Raw genomic sequence first — 23,428 nt, forward strand, 5'->3', positions numbered from 1 at the left:
AGGTGTGGGTCAAAGCAAAACACATCAGTTCTTTACTCCATTAACAGATGGCATTAGTGTTAATTATTCTGAGGTTCGCCAAGTTTGAGTTATTCACTGTTTAATGACTACGAAAACCATCAGGTCCTATGTGAGAAACGTATAAAATGTAAAAAATCATTATGGCATCAAAGAGAGAATTTTAAAGACTGAAATGGTGAGAAAATGAAATTGCTTAATAGTGTTGTTTTAGATTTACCTATAATACAGTCATTGAACAAATACTTGAGGACGCGCTGCGCACTAGGCATTGTGCTAGGTGTTTGGGATCTCTCACTCAACAAAACAAAAAGATCCTTAGCCAACAAGGCTTATATCCTAGCAGAGATATACATACAGATAGCAAATAATAATCATAAAAAATAAATTATGTACTATATTATAAGGTATCAGGTGCTATGGAAAAAGAAAAGAAAAAGCAGTGTGGGGGTTTGGGAATGCTGTGGAGGGGAGAAGAAAGAAGGGAGTTTTAACCAAGTGGTCAAGGTATGCCTCATTAAAAGGTGAGTAACAGGGGGCCCGGCTGGCTTAGTCAAAGGAGCACGCAACTCTTGATCTTGGGGTTGTGGGGTTCAAGGCCCACATTGGGTATAGAGACTACTTAAAAGTAAAATCTTTAAAAAAAAAAATGACTAGCAAACAAGGCAGTGTGGCAGGAGCAGAGTGAGCAAGGGAGGCAAAGACAGAAGATGAGATCAGACAGGGAAGAGGGGCCAAATGATGGAGTACCTTATAGACTGGAGTTTTTACTCTCAGAGAAATGGAGAGCCAACGAAGGATTTTGAGCGGAGTGACTTATGTGTTGAAAGAACACTGGTGGCCTCTGTGTAGAGAACTGCAGTGAGCAGGGACGTTAGCAGGGAGACCAGTTACATGTATAAATTCAGGGATCTGGGCAAGGGATGATGGTGGCCTGGTCTATGGGGCAGTAGTGAGAATGATGAAAGGAGGCGGATCCTGAATATATTTTGAAAGGAGAACCACCAGAATTTCCAGACTGAATCAGGAGTGTGGCATGAAAAAAGAAGAGCCAAGGTGAAGCCAAGGTTTTGGGCCTGATCACTAAGAAGGATGACACTGCCATTTCCTGAGATAGACATGGCTGGGGGCAAAGCAGGCTTGTGAAGGGGTAAGACTTTAGGGTTGGACATGTTAAATCTGAAATACCTAGCAGTCATGCAAGTAGAGATATTAAGTAGGTAGGTGGTTCTAAAAGTCTGGTAGAGAATTTAGGAAAGAGGTCTGGCTGAGAAGTACAAATTCAGAGTCACTGGCATATATACAATGTCTGAACTCAGGAGACTGGATGAAACCACTGGGTGGGATGAGTAGATACAAAGACTAGGGAGAAGCCCTAGGACACACTGATATTAAGGGTCAGGGTGAAAAAAACCAGCAAAGATACTAGTGGGTGATGGAGAGGCAGGAGGAAAAATGAAAAAGCGTTATGCTTCTAAGAGCTAATGAAGAAAAATGGGATAAGGAGAAGCCATAAATATGTAGCCCAGAAACAAAGCAAAACAACTCTCAGCCAAAAGGGGCAAATAATAAAAACTGAAGCAGTTGCCACTAACAATGTTTATTTAGAAAGTTAGGCCTCACCTAAACTCATCTCCTTGCAATGGAGATTAAGAAATGGGCAGGCCTAAAAGAGAGGTCATTTGACAGCTTTCAGGAAGCAACATGATACCTCATCTTTAAAAAGTCAACTAGGAAAATATAAGACCTCCAACTGGGCTTTAAGAGCAAGACTGGCACAAAGCATACATATTCTCTCTCAAATCATCATGTATAGTCTAACAGGTCAAAATCTTAGAATTTTTTACTTAATCATTTCACTGTACTTCTGAGTCTTCAAAGAAGACCTAGATAAACTAGTTTCCTAGTTGATTAAGTAAGAATCTGAATTTAACACCAAATCTCGTGCTCAAGGCCCAACTCCAATCCTGTGAGGCTTTTACTAACCATTTTTCCAAATGGATATCATCTTTTTCCTTTGACTCTTTTATAGCCCTCACTTAAAAACCACTCAATTGGCAATCACATGGTCTTTAACTCTCATTTTTATACCAGAACTGGATAGTGTTTTACATACATTTTCTCTAATCCTTACACAAATGCTATAAAATTGGGTTTATCCCTATTTTATAGATAAAGAAACTGATTCTCACAGATGTTATTCAAGGTCATGCAACTAGTCAGGGACAAAACCCAGATCTCTCTTACTGCAGAGCCCTTACCTTTACCCAAGATACAACACTGCTTCTGGAATAAAAGTGCCACATCAATAATTACCAATCACTATTTCTGTGACCCTGGGCAAGTTTTTAAATCTTTCAGTTCCTCAGTCTTTTCATCAGTGAAATGAAGATGTTATAAGTACCTCATTGTTGTGAAGATTAAATAAGATAATATGTATAAAAATTACCAACTATAACAGCTTTTATTATAACACTTACTAGATTTTATGCTCCTTTGACAGTTTCTTATACCTCCCATGTGTATTCCCTTCAACACCCAATAAAGGGTTTAATACAAATTGAACATCATCTACTTGTGTTTGGAAAGATGACGGGAGACTCCTTTTCCTCCTCTAAGGGGAAGCCTGGATCCATGAACCCTGGATTAAGTAGGTATCCGTAATCCAAACCTTAATTTACAGCACAGTGACAAACTCCACGCACCCATCAAACACAAGATTAAAACAGCCCATATGGCATTTAACTGCCTGGTGTTTCCTCTCCAACATGGCTTTTGGTGCTATACCAGTTTGACAAAGAGAAAATCACAAATGAAAAAGAGCAACACATTTGTAAGAAAACACGCCTGGAAGGAGGGAAAGCAGAAAAAAGACCTGGCTTTATCAGAGTTAACAGAGACCTTACTGGTCTGTGTACTATCTGATTTACAGCCTCCTGGTGACAAACTAATCATCCCTCATTACGAAATTTGACTTACTTTAAGAAGATGACGACCAAGAACATATTTATTAAATTTCGTTAGGCATACTCATTTCATTTAACATCTCTGATTGGGAACGGGAAGTCACTTAACATCTTTGCTTATGATTCATCTGTTTTCCAGCCTGTACAATGTGAGCTAATACTGTTTAGTTTGCCCACTTCACAGGTTTTTTGTGAAGGTCAGATAAAATAATATATGTGAAATTATTTTACAGATTATAAATATGTTACCAGAAATAAGTACACTGTCACCTACCACTTGTCCTTAGGTAAATGTCTGGTAGTAACAAAACTGAGATATTGAGTTCTCTGCATGTGCTCACTTTGTAGTACCAAAGAAGAATTTTTTTAAAAATCTTCTCATTTTGAGGACACCACAAATGTTTTAACCATAGAAGCTACAGAAAAGATAGTTGATAAAGGAAACTCTTCCACAATGGATGTATATTCTAACAAAAAATAGCTTCAGATGGTTTAGATATGCCTTCCTAAAAGTGTGAAAATGGACTATTAGGTCAAGATGTAGTCACATACTACATATGTGACAGGGGTTGCATACTTGGTCATTTTACCTAGTACCTCAGTCTCTGCAAAATGCCAAGTGACTCAGACTACTACTAAAAATTAGTCCTTCTCCCTGCCTCCCATTGGTCATCCCAGTGGCTTCTTCAACACTTGTGGCAAAATGAAAATAAGAGGAATTGAGAAATCAAAATTATTCTTAGATCCAGGACTGTTTACAATTTCTCTTCCTGTTTCCTTAATTCCTTTCTGAATTCAGCACAGGAACCCACCAAGAGTTAATGACATAGTTTACTAGCAGACTCCTTGAGCCCAGAATTCCCTGAACTGTTACCAACTTCCACCAAAACTTTAAAGAAAAATTGCATGAATGTCCAAAAGTAGAACTGTAAATACATTTTTAGCCACAACAGTAAGAAAAAAAGGAAGAAACATAATAAGCACTGTGAGCAAATTTTGCCGGAGGCAAATACTTCAGATACTATTAATTCTTGTATCAGTATAAAGAGGCTTAAATTTGCCTGAGATAGAAGTAAACAATATAAATTGTTTGAGCCCTTGAATTCTTAATTTCCTGTGAAATCTTATTCTCCCCATATTTGGAATTTGCTAACAATTCTCTCACTTCAATAATCCTCTGAAAAGAACTCCCATTTTCCCAGAAGTATCCTACAAGTAGATGTAATGCTTCTTTGTGTCAAGCCCACTGGCTTTTACAGTTTACCTAATTTCTGTACCTTTTTATCAAAAAATAATTTACTGACGTTGGCAAAATCATTGCACCATCTTTGTCCCTGATTATGACTTGTAAGCTACTTAAAGAAAATGTGACCTATTAAGTTTCTGTATTGACATTTGTTCTAGTATTTAAGCCTTCCTCTTTTTTTTTTAAATTTTTAAAGTTGTTTCTGTTTATTTAGGTTTGGCAATTTTTAAAACACCAAAGCACACCACAAAGTGTACAGTCTATTTAATGATCTGACGGGTGTGTTGACCTTGTCTTAAGGGACCCTGAATTTCAAGAGTCCCTGAATTAAAGCCAGGATAATGTTTAAGGCCAAGTTCAATGTGATCTCTCTTGCTCTTCTAAGAACTTTTCCAGTATGAAATCATGATATCCATTACCAGCAAAGCCAAAGAAGCATACTCACCAAGTGAACATAAGGCACAAAGTATCCAAAAAGTGCAAGTGGTATTCCAGCTGCCCAAACTGCATAAGCTGTCACCTTGAAGATGGCAAAATTGAAAATTTTTTTTGGAGGACTAAACTTCCTCCTGGAAAAGAGGGAGAATCTGTTGCCTCCTTTGGTTCCACTCTCTTTATCTTTGGCATTTGGAACAAGAGGTCGGTAAGTAAAGCTAGCCAGAAAGAGGACAAACATGAAGATGCAGAGGACCCTCAGTGTGTAGAAGAGGCCCACGCTGTCAGTCAGAAGCCTTAAGAGGAAAGGCAGCAAAATTGTGAAGATGCTGCTGCCGGCGGTGACAATGCCATTCACCAGTCCGAGGCGCTTCTTGAAATAGTGTCCCAAAATGACCAAGGAGGGCTGGTAGGCAAAGGAGCAGCCACAGGCAAATATGACTCCATAGGTAAGGTACAGAGGCTCGATGGAGCTGTGTAAAGATGAAAAAGATGAAGAGTGCTTTCATTATTCGTATTGAGGGCTTGGTAGACCAAAACCTCATAGGAAAGGGGGTTTTAGTTCATCAAAATATTTTATACAAATAGAGACTTACCAAAAAAGAGGTGAAAAACTTAATACATCAAGAATATGACACTGAAAATATTTTAATTCACCCTGAATGGATAATAAAATGCCTCAAGTATATGAAAAAATGACCAGGAAGGGCATCTGTGATTTTGTTCCTCTTCCTCTTTCCATGGATTTCAGGTGACCCAAGCAGCACTCGGTAAGAACTGCTGTGCTCTCCACAACTCAGGAAGGACAGGGCCAGGAAGGGCTTCAGTAACATTGACACAGTGATTAACCTAACTAGCAAAAAACCTCATCTCAAAAAGAGTTTTGAACAATATCATTTTACAGTGGAAATTCATTATTTTATTGAGATTTCCCAGGAACTTACTAAGCAATCTATTCAAAGGAAAAGCTGCATTTGACATTTTCTCCCCAAAGTTATGTCAGAAACATTTGCACAGAGAAGCAGTTGTACTTCATTTTTGTTGGCCTAAGGGCTGTAGACCAACCTTCGCCCTGTACTGCACTGTTCTCAGTGTTGTGCAAGATAACAAAAAATTATATTCTGATTGCAGAAAGACTAAGTGAAGTGTGTTTTTAATGATCCCACCTTGTAAGTTTTAAGGCCATATAGACTTCAAAAGAATAATAAAGGATTAAGAATTTTATAGTTTAACCAAAAATAACTTAATTACACATCTCTTATGAATGTAAAGGATTGTATTATTACATTCTTTGAAACAATTAAGGTAAGGAGCAAAAGAAAACTAAAAGTTTTTTCTTTTGAAAAGTCTATTCAAAAGGCTATATATCAGTAGTAAAGGCAAATTATTTATTAGAAACCAACACAGATAAAGTTGGTTAATAATTAAATTTTGAACAATACTACTAGTCTAGCAATATGCTAAGGTAATCATAAGGAACTATAGAATCTGATAAAATCAAGGCATGTTGGCAATCCTCTCTCCAGGATGCCCTTCCCCCTCTAGTCACCCACAGCTAGCACAGTCTCCAAAAGAGGCCCAAGAGTCACCCCTGGGCTTTCCCAAATTAATTTTACCTTGCTCTGATCACCCTTTCCTGAATCTCTACTCTATTCCATAACATATATTTAGCAGCCATATGTTCCAGGTACTTGGTAAAATATATATATATATAAAATGTACAAATGCCCTGCTTATATTCTGCTTAGTGAAATAAATAATAACATAGAACAAAATATAAATAATACTTCATTCATTCTTCCTTAGTTTTTCCATATAGCAGCAGTTTTCCAGATAACTGCTACTTATTTCTTAAAGGCTAACTTATTTTTATTTAACAATTTTAAGGGAAAAACCTAGATTATACATTTCTCTGCCTTTTTCAAGACATATACTAAAAATAGTACTGACAACAGCATAATCACGAACATCTATATCCGAACAATTATTCCACAATACTGTAAAGCTGTCAGGTGGAAACCCAGAGAGCCATGGATATAAATCGGAAACACTTTCTTGCACACTATTTTAAATACTAAATGCTGGGTGATTCTAGCTTCATATCTCCCCTACAGAGTACAGCACATCAGCATAAACGATGGCATTTTCACTGCTCCTGAGTCTCTCTCACTTCTAAATTTTCACCTCAGTAACAGCTCATTCCAACTGCTGAAGTCTGACAACTGAAGTGCAGTGTAAGTCGGTAAGTAACAATTGTGTGTGTAAAAAGGATTCCGAGAAGGAAATAGATGTGACCTGGAGGGGCTAGAGAAGGCTTTCCTAAGAAGGCAGAACTTGAACTACAGGAAAGTGGGTTCGACCCCTGGAATTTATATCACATCTCCCCTCGCTCCTCTGAAAGCTTCATAGCTTCTGATCAGTGGATTAAAAACACAATTGAATGAAAAATATGAGAGCGCTGCAAGCAAAAGCTTTCAAATTATGAAGCTCTGACTTGCTACTCTGGATAACACTGTTTATTTAAGCCATACTGCTTAAAGCTTATGCAATGAAAAGGAGGATTTTTCCTTGTAAACAGCAAAGTTTCTGAAGGAACAACTCTGTGGTAACTAACAGCTCTTGAAAAGCAGCATGAAGAACCAAGTCCTTACCTTACAAAAGAACTGGACATGAGTCCAATGAATCCAACAGCGGCACCCACAACAGCTGTCTTCCGACAACCAAACATGTCTGTGAAGACACTGGCTATTGGGCAGCAAAAGAAAATCATCCCCATGGACAGAGAACTTACCCATGCTGTAAAAGAGGGACAAAAGGGACATTATAATATGGCAAATGGTATTTGTACTTATCCCATAGGATATAATGCATATTTAGAACAATATTAGTGCAAAAAAGGTATTACTTTTTGGAATGGGAGGGAGTTGGAATAAATTAGAAGCAAATCTGAATCACAGCTCAAAGGACTTGCCAGTACTAATTATAACTAGCACAGCCATTATTTGTGTTTAACTGAATTCTTGAAAAGTTTGTTTTCTTAATCAAATCATTCCTCTAGGACGCAAACACTATTAATATCTAACCTGTTATATATGGTTTTAAGCAACTTCTACTTTTTAAAAAAAAATTAGATATATTTAGGAATGCATGCCTATGTGGTCGAACTGAAGAAATGGTGACCACTGGAAGTCAGGATACTGGCTAACGCTTAGGGGGAAGAAACAGAATTATAATCATTGGGACCCACTAGTTAAGAATTGAACATCTGCCTAGAGTCTGGGCTTAGTTCTTGTGCTAAGGGAATCAAGACATACCCAGGTAGTCTATTTGTTGACCTGCATAATAGTTCCTGGGTGTCACTTTATTTATGAAACCACACATACATTCTTTTTTCCTTCTTTTCTGAAAGTATGTTATCATCACAAAAAAAACCCTTAAGAATCAGAAGTCATAATTTCCTGTCCTGACTCTGTAAAAACTAAAACAAAAGGGAACCAAAAAAAAAAAAAAAGAGAGAGAGAGAGAGAGAAATTAATACTGAATACAAATTAGGGCAACTTTCTGCCAAAAAATGAGTGATCTCATAAGATATTAACTCTATAAATTCTTCTTAAAAAGTATTAAAAAAATGAATGGAACCTAAGTAAATGTGGCTAAACAACAAACAGATTTAGGTCCAAATCCCTTGACCGTATAACTACAATATATCCTTAGGCAATTCACGCCCCCTGAGTCTGTCTGCTGATCTTGAAAGAGGGCCTAACACCTATTTTTTTTCCCAACCCCAGCTTTGTCTCTTTTCCTGACCTCTTCTCCCCTTCCCTAGCTGCCATACTCTCTAAAGTAGGTATGGGAAAGAGAGAAGCTGGGACAAGGAAGGCAGATTCCATTGTAAGTGGTCCTGCCCAAAGACCTGTCTGATCACGTTTGAAGCTGACTCTTTTTTCTCAGATGTACTTCTGTGGGTTCTCCAGAGTCTCACCTCAGAGACCTTCTGGCTGTAACTCCACTGACAAGGATAATTCATTTCCTCCTGGCTTTCTTGCTGTCGCTTAAAAGACCAACTGTTGGAGCTTCATTGTCCTTATAGGCAGTGTATCTGGGCAGGAATCAAAACAGCTCCAGACTGCCCCTCTCTTCCATGAGGCCTGCCTCTGATGTACAGGAAACATTCATGTTGTTTTGCCTTGACAAATGTGGGAGTGTAGACAAACTCCAACACAGACACCTCTTGGACAGCTTTGCCTACGGGAGCAGTGCCCCAGCTGTAGTTTTCTCCTTGTTGGGTTTCTCAAGTGATTCAGACCCCAGTCCTCTGTATCCCCTCACTCTTCAATCTCTAAATGGTCCCTTTCAAGTTCCCCTCACTAGATACCAAGTGAGAGAGCATGCACCCCTACTTCTCCCATATGCTAAGAAGAAGTCACAGCGTAATTTTCTGAAAGAATATTCACAAAATGTTCTTCCTTGACCTGTAAGTGTACTTCTTATGGCTTTTAGAGCCTCTAACTTGTTCTTGAAATAGGTCACTTTTGAATTTCACTCTATTGTACTTCAGTGCCTTGGCTAAAATCCCAACAGCACATTCTGTTATGATAATAATCAGCAACAGATTAGGTTAGGTCCATCTTCTGATCAAATTCAAGAAGAAACTAATTCCTGAATGAATAATTACTTGCCATTGGTAACTCATAAAACTTCTAGCTTTTATAAAGTTTTAACATGACAACCCAGAGAATGCAAGGTCTTATGGTTATGATACACATTATAAAAATAAAAGACCACTATCGCCCTTCACCCCTGCCAAGTCTGTGATTATTATTAATAAAAACTCAATAAAATTTTGAGGTATTATATTTGCATACTCAGAGATGATCTCATTTAATCCTCAAAACATTGTAGGTAGGTCCTCTTATTACATTTAACAACTGAGACACTGAAGTACGTAGTCACTGTACCGAGCATGGTAAAATTTTTATTTAAAAAATGTGCAGGAGCACCTGGGTGGCTCAGTGGGTTAAGCCTCTGCCTTCAGGTCAGGTCATGATCTCAGGGTCCTGGGATTGAGCCCTGCATTGGGGGGTGGTGGGGGGGGGGTCTCTGCTCAGCAGGGAGCCTGCTTCCCCCTTTCTCTCTGCCTGCCTCTCTGCCTACTTGTGATCTCTCCCTCTCTGTCAAATAAATAAATAAAACCTTTTTTAAAAATGTGCAAACAATGAATCACGGAACACTACATCAAAAACTAATGAAGTACTGTATGGTGACTAATGTAACATAACATAACATAAAAATAAATAAATAAATAAATAAATAAATAAATAAAGCAAACTAGCCCAGTCCCTCGATGGAATTCAACCAAATACCTGTACAGGGTTTCCTATTATTGTTGAGAAAACAAATCTTTTTCAATGGAAGAGGTGCTACTTAAGTTATAGAATACAACATTCTCTCCCTTCCTATTAAAAGTGCCTATTACCTTTAAGGCACTATCCTAGGCTGTTGAGAATACAAAAACAACTAAGAGATTTCTCTACCTTCCAATAATTTTCAGTCTAGTAACATATATGCAAACAGAAGTCCAATCAGAATACCACATAGTATGTGATAAATGCCTTAAGAGACACAGACGTCAAAAAATGTATAATAAAGTCTTTAGAATGTGTTTGTATTTATGTGTGTGTGATATTATAGAGAGAGATATCCAAGAAAGGCTATGATGAGAAATCTTTTTCAAAAATACTAGGAAGCTTTCCAATTTTCCCATTCAGATCCTTTATTTCCTACTCCATACCGAGAATCAATCCTCAGCTCTCGGTATATGGCCAAAGGAGAATGCACCATCACTCAAAGGAAGTGTTAGGTTTAATATATAAGAAGATTTTCCTGTACGGGCACCTGGATGGCTCAGTCAGTTAAGTGTCTTTCTTCAGCTCAGATTATGATCTCAGGGTCGTGAGACTGAGCTCTGTGTCCTCTCCCTCTGCCCCTCCCCCCTCTCATGCTCTTGCTCTCTCAAGTAAATAAATAAAATCTTTAAAAAATAAAAAAGAAGGCCTTCCTGCATATTAAGTAAAATAAAGGTGTTATAATTATACAGGTATAAATGACTGCAAGGGCAAAATGTTTACAATAAAAAAAACTCAAAGGGAAGAACTACTATGGCTAGTTTAAGGCTGATACTCTTTTGCCCTTTTTCAGTAGCCCCAACCCACATTTCCACTTGATCTTGGCCTCTTTCAAGATATCTTTGTTCTGGGGGCGCCTTGGTGGCTCAGTGGGTTAAAGCCTCTGCCTTCGGCTCAGGTTATGATCCCAGGGTTCTGGGATCGGGCCCCGCATCAGGCTCTCTGCTCAGCGGGGAGCCTGCTTCCCCCTCTCTCTCTCTGCCTGCCTCTCTGCCTACTTGTGATCTCTCTCTATCAAATAAATAAATAAAATCTTAAAAAAAAAAAGAAAAAAGATATCTTTTTTCTGTAATATTTCAATATTGGTCTAATAGCTTTAAGTAAAATGGAACAATACTATACAAAACTGAGATTAAAATATAAACATATATATAATATATATATAAACATTATATATAAATATATATATAAATATATAAAAATATATATATAAATATATATATAAAACATTATATAAAATATAAATTATTTAACAAAGTCCCAATGACTCTTGGGGCATAGAGCTGTCTGGCAGCCACATAAAAATTCAAGAATGAGTAGTTCTTAGACTTGACCATTTCATTGCCACCCTAAATTTATTTGGTAGTTGTATTTCCAATAAGGAGTGGTTTTTAAGTTTTTTGCTTTTGGGACACTTAGGTGGCTCAATCAGTTAAGCTTCCAACTCTTGATTTTGGCTCGGGTCATGATCTCAGGGTTGTAAGACTGCGCCCTGTGTTGTACTCTGTGCTCAGCGAGGAGTCTGCTCAAAAACATATATGAAGAAATAATGAACCCACAAAAATCACAGATTTTGTGAAAAACATTAACTTACAGATCTAAGACACTCAAAGAACCTCCTTAAGCAAATGACTCCTAGGCACATCAGAAACTTCACAATGCCAAAGATAAAGACAAAATTTTGAAAGCAGCAAAAGAAAAAAATGACCTATTATATCCAAGGAAAACAATGATACCATTATCAGTTGGGACTCATGAGAAATAACGGAGGACAAAAGACATTGGAACTGTCATATTCAGTGTGCTGAGAGACAAAAAACTATCAACCATGGATTCTATATCCAGCTAAACTATCCTTCAAAAAATGAAAACCAAAAAAAAGAAAACAAAACAAAAGAAAATAAGAACATTTTTAGGTAATAAAAACAAAGAATTTGTCACTAGGAGATTTCTCCTACAAGAAATATTAAAGGAAGTGTTTCAGGATGAAGGGAAATGATACCAGCTGGCAACCTGGGTACAAAGGAAGGACTGAAATACACATACACATGCTTTTTCTGCATAATTTCTTTACAAAAACTTATGGGACTGTTTAAAGCAAGTTATAACACTGTATATAGAGATAGTATACGATAACAACAGCACTAAAAATGGAGATAAATATTATATACTATTGCAAGTTTCCCATATTCTATCTGAAGCAATTCTGTATTAACTTAAGATGCATTTGGGTAGCTTAAAGATGCATATTATAATCCCCAGAGAAAGCATTAAAAAAATAATGCAAAAATATATAGCTAAACAGCCAACAGAAAAATTAAAATAGATTACTAAAACTGTTTGATTAATGCAAAGGAAGGCAGAAGAGAAGGAACAGAAGAACAAAAAACAGATGAGACAAATAGAAAACAAACAGTAAAATGCCAGACCTGTATACTACCATATCAGTAATTACATTAAATAGAAGTAGACAAAAGACTCTACTCAAATGGCAAAGATGATCTGACTAGATTTAAAAAAACAAGAACCAATTATATACTGTTTAAAGAGATGCTTTTAGAGACTCCTGAGTGGCTCAGTCAGTTAAAGCAGCTGCCTTCAGCTCAGAGCATGATCCCAAAGTCCTGGGATCAAGACCCTCATCAGGCTCCCTGCTCAGTGGGGAGCCTGCTTCTCCCTCTCCCTCTCCCTCTGCCTGCTTCTCTCTGTCAAATAAATAAATAAAAATCTAAAAAAAATAAAATAAAATAAAGAGATGCTTTTAAATACAAATACACAAGTCAATCGAAAATAAAAAGATGGGGAAAAATTACTCCATGTAAACAACCCTAAAAAGGCTGGAGTGGCTCTACTCATTTTAGACAAAACAGACTAAGAAGTAATACTAGAAACAAAGAGGGATATTTTATAATGATAAAAATGTCAATGCATCAGGAAGATATAACAATGATAAACTTCTATACACTCAATAACAGAGCTTCAGTAATACAGAAAGCAATAAAATTTGATCCCTCCTTTACACCATACTTAAAAATTATCTCAAAATAGATAAAACTTAAATGTGAAACTGAAAACTATGAAACTTCTAGAAGAAAACACTGGAGGAAATCTTTGTGGCCTTGGGTTAGGCAAAGATTTCCTAAATACAATATTAAAAACAGTCCATAAAGTAAATGTCATCAAAACTAAGAACTTCTCTTTGAAAGACACTTAAAAAAAAAAAAAAAGATTTTATTTATTTATTTGACAAAGAGAGAGAAAGATCACAAGTAGGCAGAGGGGGAGGGAGTAGCAGGCTCCATGCGGAGCAGAAAGCCCAATGCGGAGCATGATCCCAGGACCCTGAGATCATGACCTGAGCCAAAGGCAGAGGCTTAACCCACTGAGCCACCCAGGTGCCCCAAAAGACACTTTTAAAAAAATTTATTTATTTGAATTCAATTACCATGTATTATTGGTTTCAGAGGCAGAGGTCAGTGGTTCATCAGTCTTATATAATATCCAGTGCTCATTATATTACATTCCCTCCTTAATGTCCACCACCCAGTTACCCCTCCCCTCCAGCAACCCTCTGTTTCCTATGCTCAAGAGTCTCTTATGGTTTGTCTCCCTGATTTCATCTTGTTTCATTTTTTCCTCTCTTCCCCTATGATCCTCTGCCTTGTTTCTTAAATTCCACATATGAGATCATATAATAGTTGTCTTTCTTTAATGGACTTATTTCACTTAGCATAACACCCTTTAGTTCTATCCACATCGTTGCAAATGGCAAAATTTCTTTTCTTTTTTCTTTTTTTTTTTTTGGATGACTGAGTAGCATTTGATGACTGAATAGCATACACACACATACACATACATATATACATACATACATACATCTTTACATCTTCTTTTTTTTTTTTAAAGATTTTATTTATTTATTTGAGAGAGAGACAGTGAGAGAGAGCATGAGAGAGAAGGTCAGAGAGAGAAGCAGACTCCCCATGGAGCTGGGAGCCCGATGCGGGACTCGATCCCGGGACTCCGGGATCATGACCTGAGCCAAAGGCAGTCGTCCAACCAACTGAGCCACCCAGGCGTCCCATCTTTACATCTTCTTTATCCATTCATTTGTCAATGAACTCTGGACTCTTTCCATAGTTTGGCTATTGTGGACACTGCTGCTATAAACATGGGGTGCACACCCCTTCAGATCACTACATTTGTATCTTTGGGATAAATACCCCGTAGTGCAATTTCTGGGTTATGGGGTAGCTCTATCTTCAAACTTTTGAGGAACCTCTCTACTGTTTTCCAGAGTGGCTACACCAACTTGCATTCCCACCAACAATGAAAGAGGGTTCCCCTTTCTCTGCATCCTTACATCTGTCATTTCCTGACTTGTCAGTTTTAGCCATTCTGACTGGTGTGAGGTGGTATCTCATTGTTTTGATTTGTGTTTCCCTGATGCTGGGTGATGTTGAACATTTTTTCATGTGTTTGTTCATGTCTTCTGCCTATTTCTTGATTGGATTATTTATTCTTTGGGTGTTGAGTTTGATAAGTTCTTTGTAGATTTTTGGATACTAGCCCTTTATCTGATACGGACATTGTTAAGAGGATGAAAAGATAACCCACAAACTGGGCAGAAAGATCTGCAAATTATATATCTAATAAAGAACTTAATATCTAGATTATATAATGAATTCTTAAAACTCAATAAAAAGCATGCAACCCAACTAAAAAATTGGTAAAAGATCTGAAAAATCACTTGACAAAAAAGATATGTAAATGGAAAATATGCTATGAAAAGACATTCATCATCATTAGCCATAAGGGAAATGTAAATTTTAAAAACAGTGAAAAAACCACACACATCTATTAGAATGGCTAAAATGATCACTTCTCAGCCTTTTGGCTATAATCAAGTGGAGCAGAATGACAAAAATGAAAAGAACTTACCATACAAGTGCTGGGAAGGACATAGAGCAACTGAAACCATCACACACTCCTACTAGGAATATAAAATTGTTCAATCACTTTGGAAATCAGTTTAGGAATTTTTTTTTAAGTTAAACTACTCCTACCATATGACCCAGCCATTCCATTCCTAGGTATTTACCTAAGAAAAACAAGTATACAAAAACTTGCATACAGACATTTATAGCTGATTTCTAATAGTCAAAAACTAGAAAGAATCTAAGTGTTGAGAAATAAGTAACTATAAGGTACATTCATATAATGGAATACAACCCAGCAACATAAAATGGAGTGAATTCCTGATAAATACATGACGAATACCAAAATAATCACATTCAATGAAAAAAGATTGTAAAGTACATAAAGTATGATTCCATTTATACAGAATTCTAAAAAGTACAAATCAATCTCTAGTGACAGGAAGCACATCAGTGTTTACCTGGAGGATGGAAGAGCTAGAAGAGGGATTACCAAGGGGCACAAAAAAAACCTTTGAGGGTGCTGGTTATGTTCATTAGCTTGACTGTAGTAATGGTTTCACTGGTATATACATATGACAAAACTCATCCAATTACATACTTTAAATATACAGTTTATTACATATCCATTATACCTCAATAATGCTGATTAAGAAATGCACCTATATGGAAGATTTCAACAACAGCAAAAAACAGATGTCATAAAAAACAAACACATAAAACTAACAGAACTAGACAAATCCACAATCACAGCTGTATATTTAGCACATCTGTCTCAGTAGCAGAAATAAGAAGACCAAAAAAATCACTAAAATATAAAAGTCTGAGGACACTATAAACCATTTTAACCTGACACTTACAGAACACTATATCCAACAACAAATGCCAGGAAAAGTGTTAATCGCCAGTGAGGGTGGGGTTGAGACAGATGGAAAAGAGAACATTCCTGGAATGTCTCCTAATCCACGGAAAGTACCTGCTCAGAATTGTCATTCGCTCCTCAGGCAATCCTGTGAGGTATTACCTTCATTTTAAAATTGGGGGGGGGGGTGAGATTAGGGGTCCTAGGCAACTTGCCAAGGTTATATAACTATGGTGGGATTCAAACTAAATATCCAGGTTGGAAACACTAATACGACACACTCACGGTGCCTGGGTGGCTCAGTCGGTTAAGCGTCTGCCTTCGGCTCACGTCATGATCCCAGGGTCCTGGGACTGAGCCCCTTGTCAAGCTCCCTGCTCTTCCTCTCCCTCTGCCGTTCCTCCTGCTGTGTGTTCTCATGCTCTCTCTCTCAAATAAATAAAATCTTAAAAAAAAAAAATTTTAAATAAAGAAGACATGCCCAAGAGTACTTCATTAAAAAACACCCACCATGCACCCATAACCAGGCATCATGTTTGAAGTTGCTAAAAAGTTATCCCTTCCTGAAGAAGCTCACAATCTAGCTAAATTAAGACAAAATCCAGACCTCAATCAAGACGGCACAGTGAATTCACAGTTGCAGGCATCATCCTCTGTTCCAAACACAAAGTAATGATATAAATAGTATATATATTATATATAATACATGTTATATATTAAAATATTATATATATATATAAATGATACAAAAAAGACCTAGTCATGGGCTACAGACTACCTGCAAAAAGGGATGGGTTAAGTTGGGCCTGCCTTCTGGAGTCCAGGTCCGGAAGCAAGCATTGGCCATTGTTAAGAGGACTGAAAGCACTCCCTGTGAGACAGAAGAAAGCCAAGCTCACTGACAAAGGCCAGAGCTGGAATGGCCCCACACCTTGCATAAAGGAGACGGGAGGCACAAGTGAGCTGAATGGGAATTAAGTGATTTCTATCCAGATTAAAGATTTAGAATCCTACAAGCCTCTAGGGGAAGGGAGGCTACAGCCTTAAGACTCCTGAGTAGGCCTGATACAAGGTCTCAATTGGCTCTCTGGCTGTTCTGCGAGGTTTTTTAGCGTTACTATGAAACATGCAAGGTTTTTTAGTGTTACTATGGAACAAGAAGCTTAAAAGACCTTGCTGTAAACTGGGAATTTAGGGAGCCTGGTAGAAGACCCACTAGGTGGCGAGGGTAATCAAACAAAACAATATACCTCCCAGTCAGAATGATTTTGTTAACTTAAATTCCAAAAAACTGAAGCCAGCCCCATGCTAACAAAAAATGCCCGCAAATCACCAATCAGCAAATACAGTCACTCCAGATGAAACTAATTCTGTAGACCAGTGTGACCCCAAAATGAGTATGTTTAGAACTTTCAAAAAATAAAACAGTATTTTCATTTAAAAAAAAAGCAAAACTATGAAACACGCAAAAACAAAACACAGGAAAGTGCATTAAAAAAAAGTATTAATCAGAAATTCTGCATATGAAAAAATAGCCACAGAAATACAAAAATTCAATACACTGAGAAAACTTTTTATTTCAAATTACAACCTCAATGTGAAAATTATTTTTTTAAGATTTTATTTATTTGAGAGTGAGTGAGAGAGACAGAGAAAATGAGTGAAAGAGAGAGTGAAGGAGCAGGAGGAGGGGCAAAGGGAAAGGGAGAAACAGACTCCCTGCTGAGCAGGGAGCCAGACATGGGGCTCAATCCTGGGGCTCCAGGATCATGACTGAGCCTAAAGCAGACATTTAACCAACTGAGCTAGCTTGGCGCCCCCCGCCCCGCTGCCCCAAAAATATCTCGAACTCATGAGAGAAAAGTATTTCCAGATGCAGGCACAAACCATGAAAAAAAATACGGATAAAATTTACAATTCCTATGCAAAAAAGGACACTAGAACCAAACCAAAAGAGAGAAGCCACAGGATGGGAGATCACTGCAGGGCACGTAAGTAGTAAATTACTATCATCTTACATTTATAAAGATAGGTTATAAATCAATAGAAAAAAAGACAATCCAATAGGAAAATGGGCAAAAGAGTTCAGAGGAAATATACAGAAAAGAAAACCCAATAGCCAACTGACTTTTACAAAGATGCTCATTAGTAATCAGAAAAATGCAAATTAAAAGAATAATAACAGACAATAATTTGGCAACAAATAAGAAGTCTGACCATACCAAGTTTTAGTGAGGCTATCAGAAAATGGGAACTCCTATGCATACTAACATCAATTCTAATAACCATTGTGAATAGCAATTTGGCAACATCTAGGCAAGCCAAGGACATGCATACTCCACATTCTAGCAATTCCACTCCCAGTTATGTACTCCAGAGAAATTTTATACATGTGCATAAGAAGACATGAATAAAAATGTTCACTGAAGCGTTGTTTGTAATAGTTAAAAAAAAAAAAAGGTAACAACCTAAATGCCCATCAGCATTAGAATAAAGAAATGCTGGTGTTAATACCCAATGGCATATAGAGTCACACATGTAGTAACAGTGTAAAACATGACAGGAATAATAAAAGCAAGTTCAGCAAAGTGATTACCTCTGGGAAGGCATAGATGAAGATTAGAAATGAAGAACGGGTACACAGGTCACTAAAATTGAGTCTAATACTTTACGTTTTAAAAAGGAGAAAATATTAGAATCTGAGTGCTGAGTAGTAGTTATATAGAATATGCATTTGTTGTATTATTCTCTACATTTTTCTGTTTGTTTGAAATATTGGATAAAGAAAGATAAAGTTAGTTTTCAGATCCTCAAAATGTTCCTCACAAGTATTCCTCTAGAATACCAGAGGAGGTAGAATAACTTTATTAAAAAGAGCTAACAGGGGCGCCTGGGTGGTTCAGTGGGTTGAGCAGTCAACTCGGGTTTCAGCTCAGGTCATGGTCTCTTGGCCCATGTAGGTCTCTGGGCTCAGTCTCGAGTCTGCTTGAGATTCTCTCTCCCTCTCCATCTGTCCCTCCCATCTCTCTCACTAAAATAAATTTTAAAAAAATTTTTTTAAAAAGGACTAACATAAGGAAAACAATTTCAAACTCCTTTTATTTGTAAAGCTTATGGTAAATTGACAGACTATTCTGGCAAAACTGAAATCTTCAAAATCCCATATATTCCACTGCTCTGGAATTAAAGCTTCTCTTCACATTATATCATTAGTAGTTCTTTTAAAACATCAAATATATATTTAAATAAATATTTAAAACATTGAATTAAAAATATATCAAATAACATTAGAAGAGCTATTATCCGGAAGTGATGGAGCCATCACTTCTGACTAGCCATTTCATGGTGCTTACGGATGAGAAAGACTTTGAGGGGGGAAGCATTTTAAGTTCACAGGTGCTGGCAGTTAGGAGTGTAGTTCTAACACTTGCTGTGGCATAGATCTGCCTTAAAACTACAGGTAGTTTGAGGCTGTATTTTATGGTTTTGCTGATACTGCGGAGCTAACTTGTATTTACAAGCCCTGGAAACCCCATTCTCAAATAAAAATACCCATGTCTTATCTCAACAGTAAGATTAAAAACTTGAGACTTCTCTATTTTCTCATTTGTTTTTAAAAGATTTATAGAGAGAGTGAGTAAGGGAGCATGAGTGGGGGAGGGAGAGAGGGAAAAGAAGGAGGAGAAGCAGACTCTGCACTCAGCAGTGAGGCCCACACAGGGCTTGATCCCATGGCCCTGAGATCATGACCTGGGCCGAAACCAAGAGTCAGATGCTCAGCCGAATGAGCCACCCAGTCACCCTTGTCTCCTCTAATCTTTTAAAAGTAAGCTTTTTAGAATAGTGTTAGATTTGTAGAAAAATTGTGAAAACCATACAGAGTGCCCATATACTCCACATCCAGTTTCACCTATTATTAATATCTTACATTAGTATGGTACACTTGTCACAATTAATGCATTGATACATTATTCAGTCTATACAAAGTCCATACTTTATTCCTATTTCATTACTTTTTACTTAATGCCATTTTTCTGTTCCAGGATACCACACTGTATTTAGGCATCCTGTCTCCTTAGGCTCCTCCTGACTGACAGCTTGTCTAACTTTTGTTTTTGAAGACCCTGAGAGTATCAGGGAGTACTGGTCAGGTATTTTGTAGACTGTCCCTCAACTGGGAATTGTCTGGTATTTTTCTCATGATTAGACTACACATATGAGTTTTTTTGGAAGGAAGAGCACAGAAGTAAAGTGCCAGTTTATCACATCGTATCAAGAATACATAGTATTGGGCACCTGGGTGGCTCAGTGGTTTAAGCTGCTGCCTTCGGCTCAGGTCATGATCTCAAGGTCCTGGGATCGAGTCCCGCATCGGGCTCTCTGCTTGGCAGGGAGCCTGCTTCTCTCTCACTCTCTCTGCCTGCCTCTCTGCCTACTTGTGATCTCTCTCTGTCAAATAAATAAATAAAATCTTAAAAAAAAAAAAAAAGAATACATAGTATTGGGCACCTGGGTGGCTCTGACAGTTAAGCAACTGCTTTCGCCTCAGGTCATGATCCTGGAGTGCGGGGATTGAGTCCTGCATCAGGCTCCCTGCTCAGCAGGGAGTCTGCTTCTCCCTCTGACCACACCCCCTCATGCTCGTACCCACGCACGCGCGGGGGCGCTCTCTCTCTCTCTCGTTCTCTCTCAAATAAATAAATAAAATCTTTAAAAAAGAGAATACATATGGGGCGCCTGGGTGGCTCAGTGGGTTAAAGCCTCTGCCTTCGGCTCAGGTCATGATCCTAGGGCCCTGGGATAGAGCCCCGCATCAGGCTCTGCTCAGCGGGGCGCCTGCTTCCCTTGCTCTCTCTCTGCCTGCTCTCTGCCTACTTGTGATCTCTGTCTGTCAAATAAATAAATAAAATATTTTAAAAAAGAATACATAGTATCACAGTATGATTTATCACTTTTGATATTAACCTTGGTCACCCGGACGAGGTAGTATTTGTCAGCTCTCTCCACTGTAAAGTTTACCTTCTTTCCCCCTTTCTCATACTGCACTCTTGGAAGTCACCAAGCACAACCCACACTTAAGAAGGGAATTATGCTGTACTTCCTTGAGGACAAAGTATCTATCTCCATAAATTATTTGGAATTCTCCTGCACAGGAGATTTGTCTATTCTCTCACATTTACTTATTTGCTCAATCATTTATATCAGTATGGGCCAGTGGGTATTTATTTTATACTTCGATTTATAATCCAATACTACCTTACTTATTTTGTTGGCCATGGGGAACTCTTTCAGTTGGCTACTGTAACCCTTTGACATACCCCAAATATTGTGGAGGAGGGTTTTTTGGTGGATTTTGCTTTGTTTTTTGAGCACTTCCTGGCTTTCAGGTACTGTAAGATGCTCCAGGCTCATCTTATATATCCTAGAAGCAGCCACTTCTGTAAGGAGCCCTGGTTCCTTTTAGAGAATAGTATTCAAAATCAAGACCTGGGTGCTTAGTGCACTTGTTTCTAGGCTTCTAGGCTCTCTCAGGTCACAGAGCTAGGTGATGCATGTATGTACATCAACCCCTGTATATACACATTTCTAAAAGTACTTCCTGTACATAACCATCCAGATCTACATTAAACTAAACAAATTCATATCAATTCCTACAACCCTAATCCATTATCACATAAATCATCCCAGCCTTCTCCTTTGCTTGTCTGTAACCTTCCACTCCCACAGTGAAAAATCTCAGAATTTCCTTTATTTCACCTCAGAAAGCTACACAAATAAAAGGAGAAATGAACTTATGCTTTAAGAGGAAATCAATTCTCCAAATAACGGTATTTTTCTGTTTGGTAATATCAAGATTCGGTAAACGAAGAAGTTTAAAGCGACATTTCACTTTGGATGAACATCCAAATGTTCACGTCCCAAAATTTCCAGGTCAAGGCATACATAAAAATTAGTAACACTTGTGCAGACCACTGAGGTAAAATGGACAAGGTTGCTCACGGCTGCAGACAATGGCTCAGAAACTTGGGACTCAGGAGGACTGAGGGGCTCACCACGGACACTCACCTGCAGCCATTCACTTCACTTGGGAAGTGGTTAACTGAAGTAACATGGCTCTAATGACTACAAAGATTTCCAGAACGTGTATCATGTACTTCTCCAAAAAAAAAAAAAAAAAAAAAGTAATGCGGTCCAGGGTTAAATAATTCGCAGTACATCATACTCAGATCAGCTGCTGGGTCTCCAGGGTTCATCTGTAATTTACAGCTCTCAGAAATTCAAAGTGCAGTATACAGATAGTTGAGTTTGTGGGTTTTTTTCTTTCTACTCTTAACTTAGGTTGACAATTCTAGCCTCTAATGCAAAGTCCTCACTCTGACTTATTGAAACTCACACTAAGAGTAACAAACATTTTGGGCGCCTTGGTGGATCCATCAGTTAAGCATCTGACTTTGGCTCAGGTCACGATCTCAAGCTCCTGGGATCAAGCTCCCTGCTGAGCCCCATGCTTCTCTGTCTCCTCCCTGCTTGTGTTCTCTTGCTCTCTCTCTCTCTTAAATAAAATCTTTAAAAAGAAAAAATAATGAACATTTTCTAACCTTGCCATCATTCAAAGTAGAAGATAAAACCCCGCAGCCCACATCCATAAGGCAGTGTGCTAGTCATACAGCTAACTGTGAGTCTGCTTAGGCTTCTCAATCTCCATGAGAGGATGCTGACCTGACAGTCTGCTAGTCTGATCTCGAGAAGGAGATGAATCCAGTGTAATTCAAAATAAAACACCCACAGTACAAGTCCTAAACTCCCAGACAGCTCTTGTCAAAAGCCCTGTTGAAAGCAATGGCATTTGAAATGGGGAAATTGTGCACTGTATCTCCACGTTACCCTTAGATGAGGCCAGACCTGGAACCTGTGAACTCGGTCAGACCACACTGGCCACTGGCAGCACTGCTTTCAGAGTTGTCTCTTGATGTCACAGCCTCAGCTGTCATCAAGAGACACTTAGAGAAACTACCTGATGAAATCCATTATTACATCCACCATAAAGGTAATGCCAGCATTCTTTCCTTCAGTCCTCAGTGCTTCCTACAAGAAGCTAAGGGTTAGGAAACCCTTCACTTGCTTGAGTAATAGTAAATTTGCTCCTCTTTAACCACCTCCATCATGCCTCCCTTTCATTCTGGTTGCCAGGAAGCCTAGAGTCGTTTGCGTTAATGCATTATAACAATACAGGCCCTTAATGGTTTATGTATTTATCGGGTACTATTTTTCCCTGGTCTTAACCCCCACCATGTATTTTCAATGTTCCTGATTTCTTATTTTCTATTCCTATCTTACCATTTTATTTGTGTAGTGTTCCATGCTTCTGAAAACCACCTCAAATCCTTCGTGGAATGAGGTAGCATAAATTAATACACACATAATCCTATTATTGCTATAGTTGTTTAAACCTGGCCATAATGACAGGATTAATGGCCTATGGTGAGCAACTTGGTTAAGAGGAAATTTTTTTTTACTACATTCTTATAGAAGATATTGAAAAATATTCTCCAAAATAC

The 23,428-nt window shown here is 38.0% G+C and overlaps 1 protein-coding gene across 1 annotated transcript in view; it reads right to left on the bottom strand.

Annotated features, from left to right (window-relative positions):
• SLC16A10 (solute carrier family 16 member 10) overlaps positions 1-23,428 on the bottom strand; it is a 125,814-nt gene that overhangs the window by 44,728 nt on the left and 57,658 nt on the right. The window contains exons 2-3 of the mRNA XM_080806926.1: positions 7,317-7,461; positions 4,676-5,138 (exon numbers count right to left, since the gene is read on the bottom strand). Of these exons, the coding sequence (XP_080663052.1) occupies positions 4,676-5,138; positions 7,317-7,461 (608 nt within the window). The remainder of the gene's footprint in view (positions 1-4,675; positions 5,139-7,316; positions 7,462-23,428) is intronic.

The sequence above is a fragment of the Martes martes genome (assembly GCF_963455335.1).
Source record: "Martes martes genome assembly, chromosome: 6".
Taxonomy (NCBI): domain Eukaryota; kingdom Metazoa; phylum Chordata; class Mammalia; order Carnivora; family Mustelidae; genus Martes; species Martes martes.